Below are 15,581 nucleotides of genomic sequence, written 5' to 3' on the forward strand. Positions count from 1 at the left end.
GATGTCTACACACATTTCAAGTCATCTCAAGAAGCTTTATAGAAATTTCGCATTTTCTGGGATTAAAATTCGAGATGCAGCCTCATGATGCCAACACGCTGCGCGATGTCAACTTCATTTCTGTGTTTAGGCAAACAAAAGCGGTTTTTACCGTAATAAACGCGAAGGGGGCGGTTACTTCTTCCACATAGATCGAAATGCCGTTTTCAGCATCTAGACATTGTACCTAAACAAATATGTGTGTGCATGTGGGGAGGTGGGTTTTGTTGGTAGCGTCCTATAGTCGAGAATAAATGCCGACTGGAGAATCGATTTCCCCAGAATTTCCTTCGGTTCTCAAGAGGATGCAGGAGGAGCGACGCTGCTTTTTAGTGCGTTTCGTTTACAATTTCGCGGGGGTGTCATTGCACCGAACAAGACAACGAACTGTCTCTTTTCTCAGTTGCCGACTTGGCGCGTCCAACTATTGCACTGTCACGGCCAACGAGCTTATGGTATAGCACCGTTCGCTTGGCGTCTTGCCACCGCGCCTCGGCGTCGTCGTCTCCGTTCGGTGTCGGGCTTCTCGACTGCCCAGCTCGGTTCTTCTCAATTGTCGAGTCGCATACAGAGCTTCTGTCTGGCCTCCCTGTTGTCGCTGCGGCTGTCAGCCGTCAAGGGCAAACTATTTACGGCGCGCGGGAAGTGGCAGTTCGGTCTCGCTTCCAGACCGCCGTGTTGTTGTTGTTTTTTTATATTTTTTTCCCCTTTTGCCAGTTGTTTATGGCCAGACGCGTCACCGCGTTACAGCCGACTCATGTCACGAAAGCACCAGAGCAGTCCATGCGTTCTAATTTTCTATGTATTTTTCGTGACTTATTTGGTTCCCGCACCTGTGTCATTTTCATTGCGGTATTCGTGAATTCTGACGCAGTAGCTTTTCATGCTATGTCCTGACTATGCGCACTGTCACAGGCGGCAACATTGTTGCTAGCGCACGCGCTCATGAACACATGGACACGCGCTACGGAAACACTTAACTCATCCATCGAACGGTCGAAGCTGCTAGTAGGACTGAAAAAGCTCGAAAACTTTATATGCTTGCTTTAAAAATAAAATTGAATAACCTTTGTAAAATAATTTTAAATTAAATTAAAAAAACGCTTACGCTTCTGCCAACTTGAACCAAATTCTGCTGAGCTGTAGACGAGCATGTATTTACGTTACGTGTTCATTCCGTACCGTACGTGTGTTCGCTGCTCCACGCACAAAGACTTATAGTGACAGCAGCCCATTTAACTCCGCGGTCGAAACTGGGGGTACGATGCTCCTAATGGCGGCATTGTCCGGACAGGCCGGTGACTCCGCTTCCGGACATGCCACGTCGATCGTAACCCGCAGCTGAGTGCAGCATTTGTCGCAACTTGTGTTGTGATAATGTTGATGCGATGGTCCGAGCTAGGTCATTCATTCCAACTCGAAGGATCGCCGCCTCAGACAGTTGCCGTATGTGCTCCAGTTTTAGCACTCCGCAATATCAGAGTGATTTGCGGAAGCTGTTCTTTAGCATAGATGTTTTTTTTTTATGAGTCAATGTGAGCACGGCAATATTCGCTTCGGGAGAATTCTGTACTAAGTTTTACCGCCAACAAATGAACGCCGCCATCTTGTGCCCTATATCTATCAAGATAGTGTGTCTATGTATGCAGACAAAGCTTACAGTTCCGCACCCAGTGTTGTGTGGGTGAAATTATCTGTGTAGACAAATTTGGGCTCGTACGAATGCGTTCACTTAGCGGAATGAACCAAAAATTTATGAACATAGCTTAGCGATTGGACAGATACACAAAGCTAGTTCAGCATAGGTGCCGTTGTCAGATGGGAAGGGGACTTGGTACCCGAAGGTACCGCGCCCCAGAGCGTACATGTACTCATCATATAGGTGAAGGTCACTTCTAATGTTTAAAGCAAAACTGCATTTGCGAACCCTCGCGGACAGTCCCGACCGATGCCGCATTGACCCCTGCCTGGCGGACTGGCTCGCGCGCAGGACGGAACTACCGTCTTTACTACCCTTTTAGGTGTCAAGTATGATTGGCTTGTTTTCTACGCAATTACTCGGCAATAAAACAAACGATACCTAAATATTCCCCACTGCAGCAAACAAACGTGACCTAGAGCGCAATCTCCTTTAGTGAAGCAAACCTTTCTATGCCAATTTTTCTAATCACTGAGCCACATTCGCACGTACTTACATTTCTATCGTAGTAGAGTATGGCATGCCTTCTTTGATGGCGTTCTATTGTGCCAACGCCAACTTCTTTTTCGAGATGATCGTCGCGTGCTGCCGACGACGACGATTTCCATTCTACGGTATACACGACGGGTAATTTTCCAAGAAGAGGGCGGTACGTTTCAAAATAAGATAAAGAAACGTCGCGCGTGCGCCAGTTTCCTTTACGTCAAAGACGCATGAATAAAAATTTATTCAGTCGTATGAATGAATGAAAGGGGCAGATTTATAGCACTCCATTGACCGCTTCACATATATAGGTGTGCGTTGGATCTGCATCTACTTTCTCCTCTTCATAACAGGCCGACATCGACAAGGCTGTGGCCGCTGCCAAGGCTGCCTTCGACCTCAAGTCGGAATGGCGCACAATCGACGCCTCGCAGCGGGCTCTCTACCTGCTCAAGCTCGCCGACCTGCTCGAGCGCGACAGGGACTACATCGCCGTGAGTACATCGCCCTAGTCATATATATATATATATATAATTGTACTCGTCTTGTACGTTAGCGCGTTCGCCGCTAGGCCTATAGGCACGAATCCGTAGGCTCGGCCCGCCTGCTCTTTGTTGGCAGGTTCGTTGATTCATGTATTTGACGTTTTTGTGGAAATCTGTGGAACTTCGTCTTTTTCGCAACATTCCATTGTCAAATGCATAAGCTGAACAGACAAGAGGAACTGCAGAAATAAACGCACCCTCGCATACAGACGATGACGAGCGCTTAGCGTCAACTTGCTTGAGTCTATCAGCGATGTGGACACCGCGTCAGGACACTTGGTAAACTGCGCATTCCAGTGTTCGTCCAAAGAAAAAAAAAAGAAAATACCAAGCAATGAAGAAAACGACGGAAGATACAATATTAAGCATAGATCACAAATATAGGGCAGCGTTGAGGCACTCGTGCAACGAATACCGATATGGTGAATTGAGGATTACATACTAAAAGAATACATTCAAATGAGCAAGCAAATGTAAGTTCAAATACACGAATACAGAAAACAGAGAAAGCCTCATTATCGCTCTGTTTTTTTTTTCATATTCTCGGTCACTAATCTTCAGCAACGTCTCTGAACTCGGCAACTTGCGTGCCTATTTCCGCAGAGCCTGGAGACGCTGAACAACGGCAAGCCGTACAAGTACGCCCAGGAGGACATTGATACCTCCGTCAAGCACCTGCGTTACTACGCCGGCTACGCAGACAAGGTCCATGGCAAGACCATCCCCGCCGGTGGGTGTCCTTAACCTTGAGTAGTCGCAAAATTGCCCTACATAATGTTTAGAAAACTATACAAAAGTGGTTCTGTCAAATATATCATCGTCCGCCTATATTTAGGTTCACTGCAGGACGAAGGCCTCTCCCTGCGATTTCCAATTATCCCTGTCTTGCGCTAGCCGATTCCAACTTGCGCCTGCAAATTTCCTAAGCTCATCACCCCACCTAGTTTTCTGCCGTCCTCGACTGCGCTTCCCTTCTCTTGGTATCAATTCTGTAACTCTAATGGTCCACCGGTTATATATCGGCTATCCCCGTTTGGTCTGATCCACACCGCTTTCTTCCTGTCATATGTGTATATGTATATGTATATATGTATATAATCAGGCCGCTAGTTTACTGTCTATCTATTGGACTCTTCCTTGTCCACTGTTTTCTACACTTTCAACAAACAACGCGCCGGAAATTTCGAATGTTATAATTACAGACCAATCGAAATAGAAGTCCTATATAGCTATATTCGCTTCTGGGCTGTTCATAGACACTGCATATCCCAAAAAGTTTGGAGGACGCTTCCGCCGTGGTTTCTCAGTGGCAATGCTGTTGGGCTGCTAAGCACGAGGTCGCGGGATTGAATCCCGGCCACGGCGGCCGCATTTCGATGGGGGCGAAATGCGAAAACACCCGTGTACTTATTTTTAGGTGCACGTTAAAGAACCCCAGGTGGTCCAAATTATTCCGGAGTCCCCCACTACGGCGTGCCTCGTAATCAAATCGTGGTTCTGGCACGTAAAACCCCACAATTTCATTTAAGTTTCGCCTTTGAGTGGAACGCTGTACACACTGAGAAAAAAAGAGTATCCCATACTCCTTTCGAAGAGTCTGGACTCGTCGCGTATATATATATATATATATATATATATATATATATATCATTTACAGATCTCTGGCTGCTTATCGGGCTTTTTTCTCGTATATTTAAATTACAATCCGACGCTATCACGTATGTATATAGCTGTGGTTAAGTCGTACTTTAAGATTTTTCTGGTGAATTTTACTTTGATAAATTCGATTTTCTTCCCTAACGTCTTGCGCCACGCGACGGGCCTGCCCGGTTGGGGTTGTTCGGAATGATGTGGTTCGGGATGATTATTTCCGCCAACAACACCGCCGACGCCGGATTTTCTGCGACACGGGGCCCTTACCACTATCGCGTTAAACGTATATAAAGCAAAGTAATTGTGCCAGGAGTACTACGTCCAAATTCATTTTGTAATAGCTTTACTCCATTTCTCTCTGTACACCTTTATTTTTGGGCAAATTATGCCCACCTTTCAAACAGTCAACTCAAACGAACGGCACTGCGAAGTGTAACTCCATATATCTTTTCATTCATCTGGAATAACAGAAGCGGCTTGTCTGTCGGAACCATTGCATATACACTGGCGTTTTCCATTTCGGTACATTATGTATCTTATTTTTTTTTCCAAAACACCAATTTATCCACATTATTGGCACGAACCCAACTTTCAGACCCGGCAAAGGGTGCATCTACATATGTGCACTGGTCAATAAAGTTACGATTTTACCTGCGCTGTCACGCGAATTGCGATTGCAAGCATGTCTTCCACTTGTGCTATTGCCGTGCTTATTTGGCGCTACAGCTATGCACGCTATTTCCGCATTATAAATCATTCCGCTACTATGTCTGCCTCTGGCGGCCTGAACGTACGAATACATTTATTTACGCCGGCGAAATGGGAAAACTTGTTTGTCGACTACTTTACGCAAGTTCTTAAAGCGCATAGCAACACGCATCTACAGTTTCCGTGCGGCAATAATAATGCGAAAGCACGTGTGCACTTTATGCCATTCTTCTTGCTTAACGAACTCTAACGCTTCTTCGATAATACTTAAGAACGACCGAGAGCAATAAACAAGATTGAGTGCTTCAGTTGTTGGGACGCACTGCTGATCGGTGATAGATGACGATTATGAGGTTGTTTTATTCTATCGGTAACACAATTGTTATAGATCACCAGTGACACATAGCACGAACTTACTTATTGAGCTGGATTACTCGGAGAGATGGACATTCCTTACACTGGAAATCAAACTATAAGTGACTAATCAAGAAAGCTTCACTAATGAAACTTTTCAACTAATTACTGTAGCTCACACATTTCACTATAGGCGAATTGAAGCCAATGATTTCACTAGACGAATCAATTGGCAGGGAATTTTGAAAATGTTACCAGTTTTGAGATAAGCCCAGTCAAACTTTGGGTAAAAATGCACTGTTTTTTCACTTGCCTTTTTTTTTTAGCGAGACACCTTTTTATGCCTTGGAGCTCAAATTCCTGGAACATCAATGCATATTGCCGACGACTTTGGGGGCGCACATCTCGAGGCTGGTTTCATCCTCAGAATTCGTTCCGTGTGGTTATGACTTCTGAACTCACCTGCTGCACTTCGTAACTTACAACATATGCCGTAAATAAATTAGTTTAAGTTCATTAGCAAACAGTTTAGTTGAAGAAATGTTTTTATTTCTCGCGAACACAATGTACGCCTCTGGATATAATCTAGCTCAAGAAGTAGAATTGTGCTGCATACTGCGAGTGACATTTAAAAATTCTGTTAACGAAAAGAGAAAAAAAGCACCCTTAGCGGCGCATCTACTGAAATAACCCTAACGGCAAACCGGGAAGAGTTGGAAATTCATGATAGTAGCGCACGGAACAGGAAGACGCGGAACGATATAGGCGGGACAAGCGCCGTCTGGCAACAGAAACTTTATTGGAAACAAAACGTGTCTCTGTTTTTCTGTTATTGTTTTGTTGTTATTATATATGTCAAGTATATTGTTTCACAGTTTCAGGCACCAGGACAGTGCTTGTCCCGTCGTTTTTGTGCGCTGCTCTCATGGTAGATCGATTGCTTCAGCAAATACTAAGCGCACCCTCTTAAAACTCCTTTCTAACCGGCATGGTTGCTTATTGGCTTTGGTGTTCAGCTGCGACCACCAGGATTCCCTGGTGGTCGAAGACTCGAAATTAATCCGCAGTGCCCCATGACAGCATGCCTCATAGTCGTATCGTGGTTCTGGAACGTAAAACCCCACAATTTAATTTTCAAAACTACTTTACACCAGCCTCTGAGCGTGCATGGCAGGCCACATGTGTGCATATTAAAAAATGTCGCAGTTCCGCCCGAAAGGCGAAGCATCAATTGCGATAGCAACTTAGCAGAGAGCTATACGGAGTAAGGATAGTAGTTTTATCAGCTGTATAAAGTTGGACATGCAGCAGCACCAGCAACGCGCAGAACTGTTGTCGACGCCGTCGCCGTTTTGCCCCCGTTCGCACCGAACGGGCGCGGCGTTGGTGACTATTGCCAGGGCCTCCGGGGGCGGCTCGGAGGTTTTCGACGAGATCCGAATGGGACACTCGTTGAGCAGCCTCGGAAGTCTTTAACACATTCTCGCCTCGCAATGTTTTTATATATATACGCATTTGGTGCCACAGCTAAACGTCGCCTCCCCTCCCTCCCTCCCGTCCCCCCACGGCCTTTCGCGCGACAGAAGTCGCGTTAGTTCTATATATGTATATGGTGATTGTAAAGGAGGGAAGAGACGCTTAATTTTGCAGCCCTTCAGGGAGCACGCCGCAGAACGCGCGTTTGTTCTCCGCCGTGCGTTCGCTCCCCGTAAAAGCGCGCGTCCCTCACGCCCTTTCACTCGTACATACGGCGCGCGCGACGATTTCATCGCCGTTGACGTCATACGGAACCTCACGGCGACGACGACGCCGACGGCAGAAATCCTCTTTGAGTGTCCACATAATTTCTATCGCAATAAAAAGAAATTCAAAACAAGCTTTCATCCTCCCAAGAGGCCTAGCATTCCGTAAACATTCGAGCGCTCGTTTTTTTTTCTCCAACTTGTATTAATTTTTTGTCGCAAAATTAAGTACGCACCATATTTAGTCGAAATCATTTGGGAGTGTTCACGACTTCCGTTTGTCCACTCAGGCATGGGAAGTGTGGTGCTTCCTCTTCACAATTTTTTACGTGTAGCACCGATGTACGCGCGATAGCCGCAAGCTCTCGCGCTCCCTGGCTACACGCACAGCATCGGCTACGCTACCTTTTTTTTTCTTCTTTTTAAGGCAATGTCTTCCTTAGCCAGTTACACCCCCTCCCCCTTTTTTTCTGTATCGATTATTTGGGTTTCTAGTCTTCTTGGGGAGCCAATCCAGAAGAGTTATACTGCAGTCTTAAAAAATGTGGGCCCTTCCCGAAGATAGCGCAGTCAAACAAATTAAGCCCGACGCGCCTCCTACTCCCCTCACGAGAGGGGTGACGCGATAGAGTGCCGTGCGCAGTGACTCAGGAAGACTTCGTCTTTGATCTACATCAGCTATAGGTTGAATCACCTTCCGTTTTTTTTTTTTTTTTTTTTCAGATGGCAGCTACTTCACTTACACCCGCTGCGAGCCAGTCGGCATCTGCGGCCAAATTCTTCCCGTGAGTACGCAGCCTCGAAAATCATTGACGACCGCACAAACTGACTCGCGGGCACATTTTGAATTATAACGCACAACTTAAGGTTGTCGCTGACGACAGGAGGTGACCTGCAATTGTCGTTATGACGTGTTAGGTGTCAATACGGAAAGTCATTGATAAACTGACAGGCGTTCTCACCGTTATATCTGCATCCTAGGCGAAACAATCCTGTTTCGTATCATCTTCTAGAGTATAGAAATATGTTAGTATCTAATTTACCGAACCCACCACTGTGACTCAGTGGCAATGGCGTTACGTTATTCTACTGAGCACCTGGTCGCGGATTCTATATCCAGCCGTGGTGACCGCATTACGATGGGGGTGAGATGCAAAACGTGCTCGCGCACCTTGCTTTGCGTGCACATTATTCAACCACGCGTGTTAATGCTTATCCGGAGTGCCCCCACCATACGACGTCCCTCTTAAATCACAGTGCAGCTTCGGATCGAACTAAAGTCCCACAGTTTATTTTTAAGAAACCGGCCGAATATAAGCTTCTGGTGAAAACAGATAAGCGTACAAATTGGAAGAGTACCAAATTTAGCGGCAAGGTTTGCTACTGAAAATTAAAGTTTTGCCTTTAGCGCTACACAAGCAAAGAATAATTTACACGGGGAGTCTCTTGAAAATCGCAGGAAAACAGTTCGTTTAAAACTTTTTCATACTATCTTTCACTCAACAATTGGCATAGACAAGCAACAGTACATACTTGAGCCTTATTATATGCGTCAGCTCGAGGGGACCACGCTCATAAAGTACGAGAAATATTTTGCCACACAGAACTATTCAGGACGTCATTTTTTTCCGAGAGCAATACGGCAGTGGAATAGACTGCCATCGTCAGTGGTTGATGTAATATCGAATGAAACATTTATGCCTTGTTCGATTGATGCGACATTACTTATGTTATTTTTTTCTCTGCATGAATAGTGTTATTCTTTGATCATTATGCTTACTTTTTGTACCATATTGTTTATTTCTAAGTCATGGTGCACAAATCCGCTTGCTAGGTATCCCCCCCCCCCCCCACACACACTGTAATGCCTTTAAAGGTACTGTTGGTGTTGCGCAAATTTAAAAAAAATACATATAGCGAATTTGCTTAAGACATGCTGGTGGTGGGCTAGAAATCAGCGCGTACAGCGCGTCGTAATTGCAGCCTCCGCGATCAACTTCAGAAACATTTTCAGAGCTAATTGCGGAGGCCACGCTCCGCTGTGCTGAGTATGGTGAACGCCACCTAATTGGCGTTGGTAGTGCTTCTTGATGCCAGCGTCCCTTCGAATGCTGGCATCGAGGCGTCGTAGCGCTGAGACCACCGAAGCGTTCACTGTCGGTGCGCGTTAGTGTCATAATGCAGTACTTCTCTTTTCTGCTCGTAGGCGGCGGCACCGCCCCGAGCAAGAGCGCGGGCACACGGAGGAGTGTTAGATATATAAGGCGCGTCTGTGTAGCTCTCTGCAAATGTGTTTGTGGCGCAATGGGTTAAACGCTCGGCGATCTATCGTCGCGGACCGAGAGGTCGTGGGTTCGATTTCCAAATTTTGCATGTTTGTGGAACTTTTTCTTCTGGTTTCTTTCTTTGTATTATGTTCTATGACGTATTTCCGTGACGGAAATACGTCAGTGAAGTCATAGCGAATTTGCTTAAGACATGCTGGTGGTGGCTAGTCGGCTAATCATGATGCAATATGGCAGCGCGCTTTGATAAAAGTACGTAACTCGTGTTAAATAGTTCACTGTGTTACGTCCTTGTATCGAAGCGCGCTGCCATATTACATCACATATGCAGAAGTCGGCCACTCGACATTCAGTCGTACAACGGATTGATTGCGCGTTCGCGTGCAGTGGAACTTCCCGGTGGTGCTGATCGCGATGAAGCTCGCGCCCGCGCTGGCCGCCGGCTGCGTGTGCATCGTGAAGCCCGCCGAGCAGACCCCGCTGACGGCGCTGTACGTGGCCCAGCTGTGCAAGGAGGCCGGCATCCCCAAGGGCGTCGTCAACGTGGTGCCCGGCTACGGACCCACCGCCGGCGCCGCCATCGCCGAGCACCCCGAGATCAACAAGGTCTCCTTCACCGGATCCACCGAGGTGATGATGATGAGCGCGCGGAGACGGTGCACGTGCGCTTGCCTGCTCTTCTTCCGTGAATATATACAGCGGCGAGATGGGAAAGGCTTTACACGTGGGGGCCGCAGGAGTATACACGTAACAAAGAGAGAGAAAAGCGAAATTACGATGTTTCCGCGTACCACATATATCTACAACACGACTCGGAATTGTTACTACGAATTAAACGGACACTTCATAATCTTGATATGGAACATTTTAATAGGATATAGACTAGTATACTGATAAATTATATAGAATAGCAAAATATAAGATACTGCTAAGGAATACACAATAGGGACATTCTAGAGTACTAACTGGGCTCGTCTGTTCCTTTATACTTTCTTAGTCTTGTACCTTCTTATATCTTCTTAGTTTTTACCACTTTATTTTAGAATGCTATCAATGAAATACAATTACATTATTTTTTTAATGTGAGGGATGTTGATAGCGTGGAGCGTGATAGCGTGGAGGTCGTTGACGCGCTGTCTAAGTGATGACACTCTATTACGATTCATAAGCACTTCTAAAACACTGGTGCCACCCGAGTCGTCATGTCGACGCGTTTCCCTTTCTGTGCGTGTTCATTTAGCAGCAAGTGTGTATTTCAGTTGACAATGCTCTTTTATTTTATATAGTCTAACCCAACTGAGTGCAAGAATAATCAGTAAGCGAATGGTCTTCTCGCGCTAGTCACATTGTCCTTGATTGCTGAAATCAAAAGCATCCCAAACACGTTCTCTTCCCTCTTCACAGGTGGGCAAGCTCATCCAGGAGGCTGCCGGAAGGTCCAACACCAAGAGGGTCAACCTGGAGCTCGGCGGAAAGAGCCCGCTGGTCATTTTCCCCGACGCTGACCGTAAGTGCGAATTCTCTTGACGCTCAAGAATGTTTTAATGCTAACCTGGGTAGCGTACCGTCAGGAGCACTGAAGCAATTAAGGATGAAGTTAAATGGCCGTATGACCCTGTTCTTCTAGGTACCATGCCCTTTTCGTGTCAGTGCATTTGACAATAATTATTTGAAAGATTGGCGTTAGCCTCGCAGCAGTGCCACTATTAGTCTAACGAGAAGATGCACTTCGCGACTTCGCTTTAGTCGTATAACCTTTGAAAATTCCTGTCTCTGTATCCGTGGGCGCACTTATTCCGGGTGGGTCAAACACCTTCGTCTCGGAGAATGTAGGCGAAGAAGGGTAACAGATTGTGAAGCTTTCTGCAAATTATAAGAGCAGATGCATGGACAGTTCCCGGCCTATAGATGACCTACTAGTCGGAGCAAAAGCGTGTTATTCACATCTCCATCGTTGAGCGGGGTCTTGAGCTTAAAACGAGTAACAGCACTTGGAACATGATCAACAAAAGGAAACGGACTAAGTACTGCACCCGTTTCCTTCTGTTTGTCCTGTCACAAGCCTGTCGCCTTTTTTTTTTTATGCGGACTGAAACTCACCGCAATCCACTACCGGCAATGAAGACTGAAACTAGATTTATTTCTTTTTCGTGTGATGTCACACTTTCTGAATATGTGCTACTACAGACTCCGCTCTAACACTAACGTTGACAATTTTTCTCTCACCTTCGTGGCTTGCGCAGTGGATGAAGCTGCCCAGATCGCACACATTGGTCTGTTCGCCAACATGGGTCAGTGCTGCGTGGCTGCTAGCCGCCTGTTCGTGCACGAAGACATCTACGACAAGTTCGTGGCCAAGGCTATTCAGCTGGCCGCCCAGCGCAGGACTCAGGTTGGCGACCCCTTCGACGATGCTACCGAGCAGGGACCACAGGTGAGGCGACGCTACCTATACTTCGCGGCACCTTCTTCCCTTCTTGCAGACGTGGCGTGCTTGGAATGAAATGTGTTATATACATGCTACTTCATATTGCAAAGTGCCGGTTACGTAAGCGCATTTGAAATTCACCCAATCTTTTGTCATCGAAACGTGCGTATCTATGAAAGCAAAACGAAAACTGATTTTTGCTTTAGGTATTCAGTGCAGGTAGCGCGGCATTAATTCTGCCATATTTTCACTCTATTGATTCCAATCGTAATGGTAGCTGAATGGCTGTGGCGTTTTTCTGTAGAGTGCAAAGTCCCGGGATAGATTCTCCGCCGTGGCAGCCAAACTCCAATGGGGGCGGAATGCACGAACGCTCGTGTTCCGAGTTTTTGGTGTACATTACAGAATTACAGGTGGTCTAGATCCGAAACTCTCAATCGGCGTGCCTATGCACGACTATGGGAGGATAAACCCAATGTCCAGTCCCCCAGTGTAATCCCATAGGCGCCAGTTTGCCAGTCTTCAAACTGCGATGGTTTCCAACCGCACTCGGCAGCCAGGGCTACAGCATGCTTAGAAATACGAGCTGAAAGCAAGCTGTATGCTGCAACTTACGCTTCTCCTATTCATGAGGCCACCCCTGATGCACAGATTCAAATGGGCACTGCTCACCGGCCCCCCAAGCGTGCGTTTCAAGATATGCTGTACGAAATACCAACAGTAATCGCGTCGGCCTTACGAATCCCGCATGACCTAGCTTTTAGCCCTCATGCCCGTCACCTCCGGTTCGCAGATTGACGACGAGCAGTTCCAGAAGATTCTGGGCCTGATCGAGTCCGGCAAGAAGGAAGGCGCCAAGGTCGAGATCGGCGGCAAGCGAATCGGCAACGAGGGCTACTTCGTCGAGCCCACCGTGTTCACCAACGTGACGGACAACATGCGGATCGCCAAGGAGGAGATCTTCGGCCCCGTCCAGCAGATCCTCAAGTTCAAGACCATGGACGAGGTGCTGCGGCGCGCCAACGACACCACATACGGCCTCGCCGCTGGTGTCGTCACCAAGGATCTGAACACGGCCATCACCTTCTCTGACGGCGTGCAGGCCGGCACCGTCTGGTGAGTGCGGTATATGCTCTCTCCGCCCATGTGCGAGATCAACCACAGTGCATTTTTGACGCTGTGATAGAAGTATTCACTGATTAAACGTAAATTCGCGTATTCAAATAACCATCACAAAAAGCCCGACTTAAGTTCGGACATATCGGTTCCATAATAGTTGCAAATGGTTAGTTATTGAACATTGTTATGGGCATATAGGACAATTGTCTTTAGGTAATTCGCTGATGCATCCAAGAGTGCACTGGTGCAGTATTACGTTCAAAAGGAGCCTCCAAGTTACGTAAGACGCCGTGTAATGGCTGGGCTGCAGATAATGCCTGACGGCCTGATGGTTTTTAATGATCTCAATCTCTATAAAACAGTGGTGTTGATTTTTTTTTAACATTCTCCTCCACCGCATTGTTTATAAATCGAGCTTCCATCTCCGGTTGGGCAGCAGAACAGCAGTTTAAACGATGGCGGTAGCTCCAGTGTCACGACAAGCGAATTTATCTTCAAGTATCGTTGTGGGAACTCGGACTTCATGCAGGTGGACATCCGCCCTTAGCCCCCTACATCACTAAAAAGTGTCGGTACTTAGTTTGCCTCAGGGCTCCATTTCGCTTTACATCGTCCTTTACGTTTAATTTCCTGCCACAATAACCAAATTCCCATGGTACAGGTATGGAAGGGAGCCTCATTACTGATACTTAAGCTCTTGTTAAAGAAAGCAGGGTTGTGCAAATTTGGAAGCTCTTTACTACGATGTCCCTCGTAGCCCGGAAGAAATTTTGTGGTACAGTGCGTACGGGAAGCTATGTATTTGAACCAATTTGCACGCAAAAAGCCGACGCGGACAAGTGACAGTCTAGTTTACGGAGGATGTGAAGCTTATTTTATTCCTTCGTTGTCGAATATCTGTGATGTAGTGCTATTAAGGCAAATAGGATTACCATTATTCTAAGGAAGAGAAGTGAGGCAAGGTCTGTATTAGCGGGTTGTCATCTATTCAGTGTCTAGTGCGTGCGTGCGATGGCACTCAGAACAAATAGCTGTCGCAATAAAGCAGGCTTTAGCCATACTATATTTTGTGAATGCCACAGCTGTACCAGATATTGTGCTCGCAATTCTGCATCACAAAGGATGTGGCCCTTGTCTCAACTATACTTAAGTGTCGCAGTTTTTTTTTGTTTGTTTTTTTGCGTTGAGACATTCTTGAACTCTACCGTGAACCTGTTTCACTCATCACGACTTACCACGCATGCGTCTTATTTGCCTCTGACAGGGTGAACACTTACCTCGCTGCCAACGTCCAGGCTCCATTCGGAGGCTTCAAGATGTCCGGTCTCCACCGTGAATGGTGAGATCATTGGTGTCCTCTTTAATTTAATAACTGGACTTTTATTATTTGTGCTAATTATGCCGCTGCCTCGGCGTGCTGTCTTACGCATGAGAGTAAAAGAAGTGTGGCTTCCGGCATCCCAATCTCCTTTTGCGTTACATGTACTTCATCATCGATACGTATAATCGCCTCGCACCTCTCATATTTGGTCATTACAGGAGACGCGTGGCTCTTTTAAACGCACTCGATAACAAGTGCACCGACTGTATTGTGCGTACTGCGGATGTATCACGTGTATTGCATTTGAGCGCAAATAAGGTGATGCATTGCAATAAGTGCACATTAACATTTCATGCTTTTACTTAGCTACGATCGTGCCAGTTGCCCTCAACTCATTCTAAAGCTTCACGCGAGAAGTTCACGTCCTCAATTGCCTAACCTTTCCTGTGCATCTCTCCTTATTTTTCAGTAACGAGGATGGCATCCTGAACTACATCGAAACAAAGACGGTACGTGCAACTGCTTTGCGTGACCTCTGAGAACGCTTACGTTCTAAATGTATTCCCCACTCAATCCAACCTTTCCTAGAAGTGTTCGATGCATTCACTCGCTAACGAATTGGTGTGTTTCTGCCGACAATTTCGACTACCGAGCACTCGATTCACACCTCGTCTGTTTTTTTTTTTTTTTTTTTTTTTTCTTACACAGGTCACGATCAAGATCCCTCACAAGCACTCGTAAGAAACTCGCCCACCATGCTCTCAAGACGAAGCATTCCTTTGTTCATTTTGTGAATGTCTTCCTGTTTTCTATACACTCAAGCGAACCCACGTTTTATATAAAGCAAGTAATAAAACGTTGCCTACACAAGTTTTGCGTGCTTTGTACAGCAAGCGACTAAGGGTTGGGAAAGAAAGCTAAGACTTGTGCGTTCGAGTTGCTGAGCAGAGCATGTGGTCGGCGGATGCGCGAGGGTGTTGAAGCATGCCCACAACAGACGCTCCAACACACGCTCTAACAGACGCACGTGCGTGCACGTAGGCTTCTCTTTATCTTGTTTTGCTCTTTTCGCAGACAATGGCTTGCGTATTACAACTCTCTGGAAGCCGTCCAGTGTGTCTAGATTATCGAGGAACAATGAAGTGAACGTACGTAGAACTTAACTGGAACCTGTACTTCATAACGCCGTTATGCCCATTGTTAGC

General features: G+C 46.5%; 1 protein-coding gene across 1 annotated transcript in view; it reads left to right on the forward strand.

The window, feature by feature from the left end:
- LOC119445710 (aldehyde dehydrogenase 1A1-like) overlaps nucleotides 1–15,238 on the forward strand; it is a 33,995-nt gene extending 18,757 nt beyond the window's left edge. The window contains exons 3-12 of the mRNA XM_037709992.2: nucleotides 2,575–2,715; nucleotides 3,370–3,496; nucleotides 7,947–8,008; nucleotides 9,896–10,138; nucleotides 10,913–11,015; nucleotides 11,752–11,942; nucleotides 12,730–13,052; nucleotides 14,320–14,394; nucleotides 14,846–14,885; nucleotides 15,085–15,238. Coding sequence (XP_037565920.1) covers nucleotides 2,575–2,715; nucleotides 3,370–3,496; nucleotides 7,947–8,008; nucleotides 9,896–10,138; nucleotides 10,913–11,015; nucleotides 11,752–11,942; nucleotides 12,730–13,052; nucleotides 14,320–14,394; nucleotides 14,846–14,885; nucleotides 15,085–15,117 — 1,338 coding nt within the window. The 3' untranslated portion in view covers nucleotides 15,118–15,238. The remainder of the gene's footprint in view (nucleotides 1–2,574; nucleotides 2,716–3,369; nucleotides 3,497–7,946; nucleotides 8,009–9,895; nucleotides 10,139–10,912; nucleotides 11,016–11,751; nucleotides 11,943–12,729; nucleotides 13,053–14,319; nucleotides 14,395–14,845; nucleotides 14,886–15,084) is intronic.
- The last annotated feature ends 343 nt before the right edge of the window (nucleotides 15,239–15,581 follow it).

This window comes from Dermacentor silvarum, chromosome 3 (assembly GCF_013339745.2).
Source record: "Dermacentor silvarum isolate Dsil-2018 chromosome 3, BIME_Dsil_1.4, whole genome shotgun sequence".
Classification (NCBI taxonomy): Eukaryota; Metazoa; Arthropoda; class Arachnida; order Ixodida; family Ixodidae; genus Dermacentor; species Dermacentor silvarum.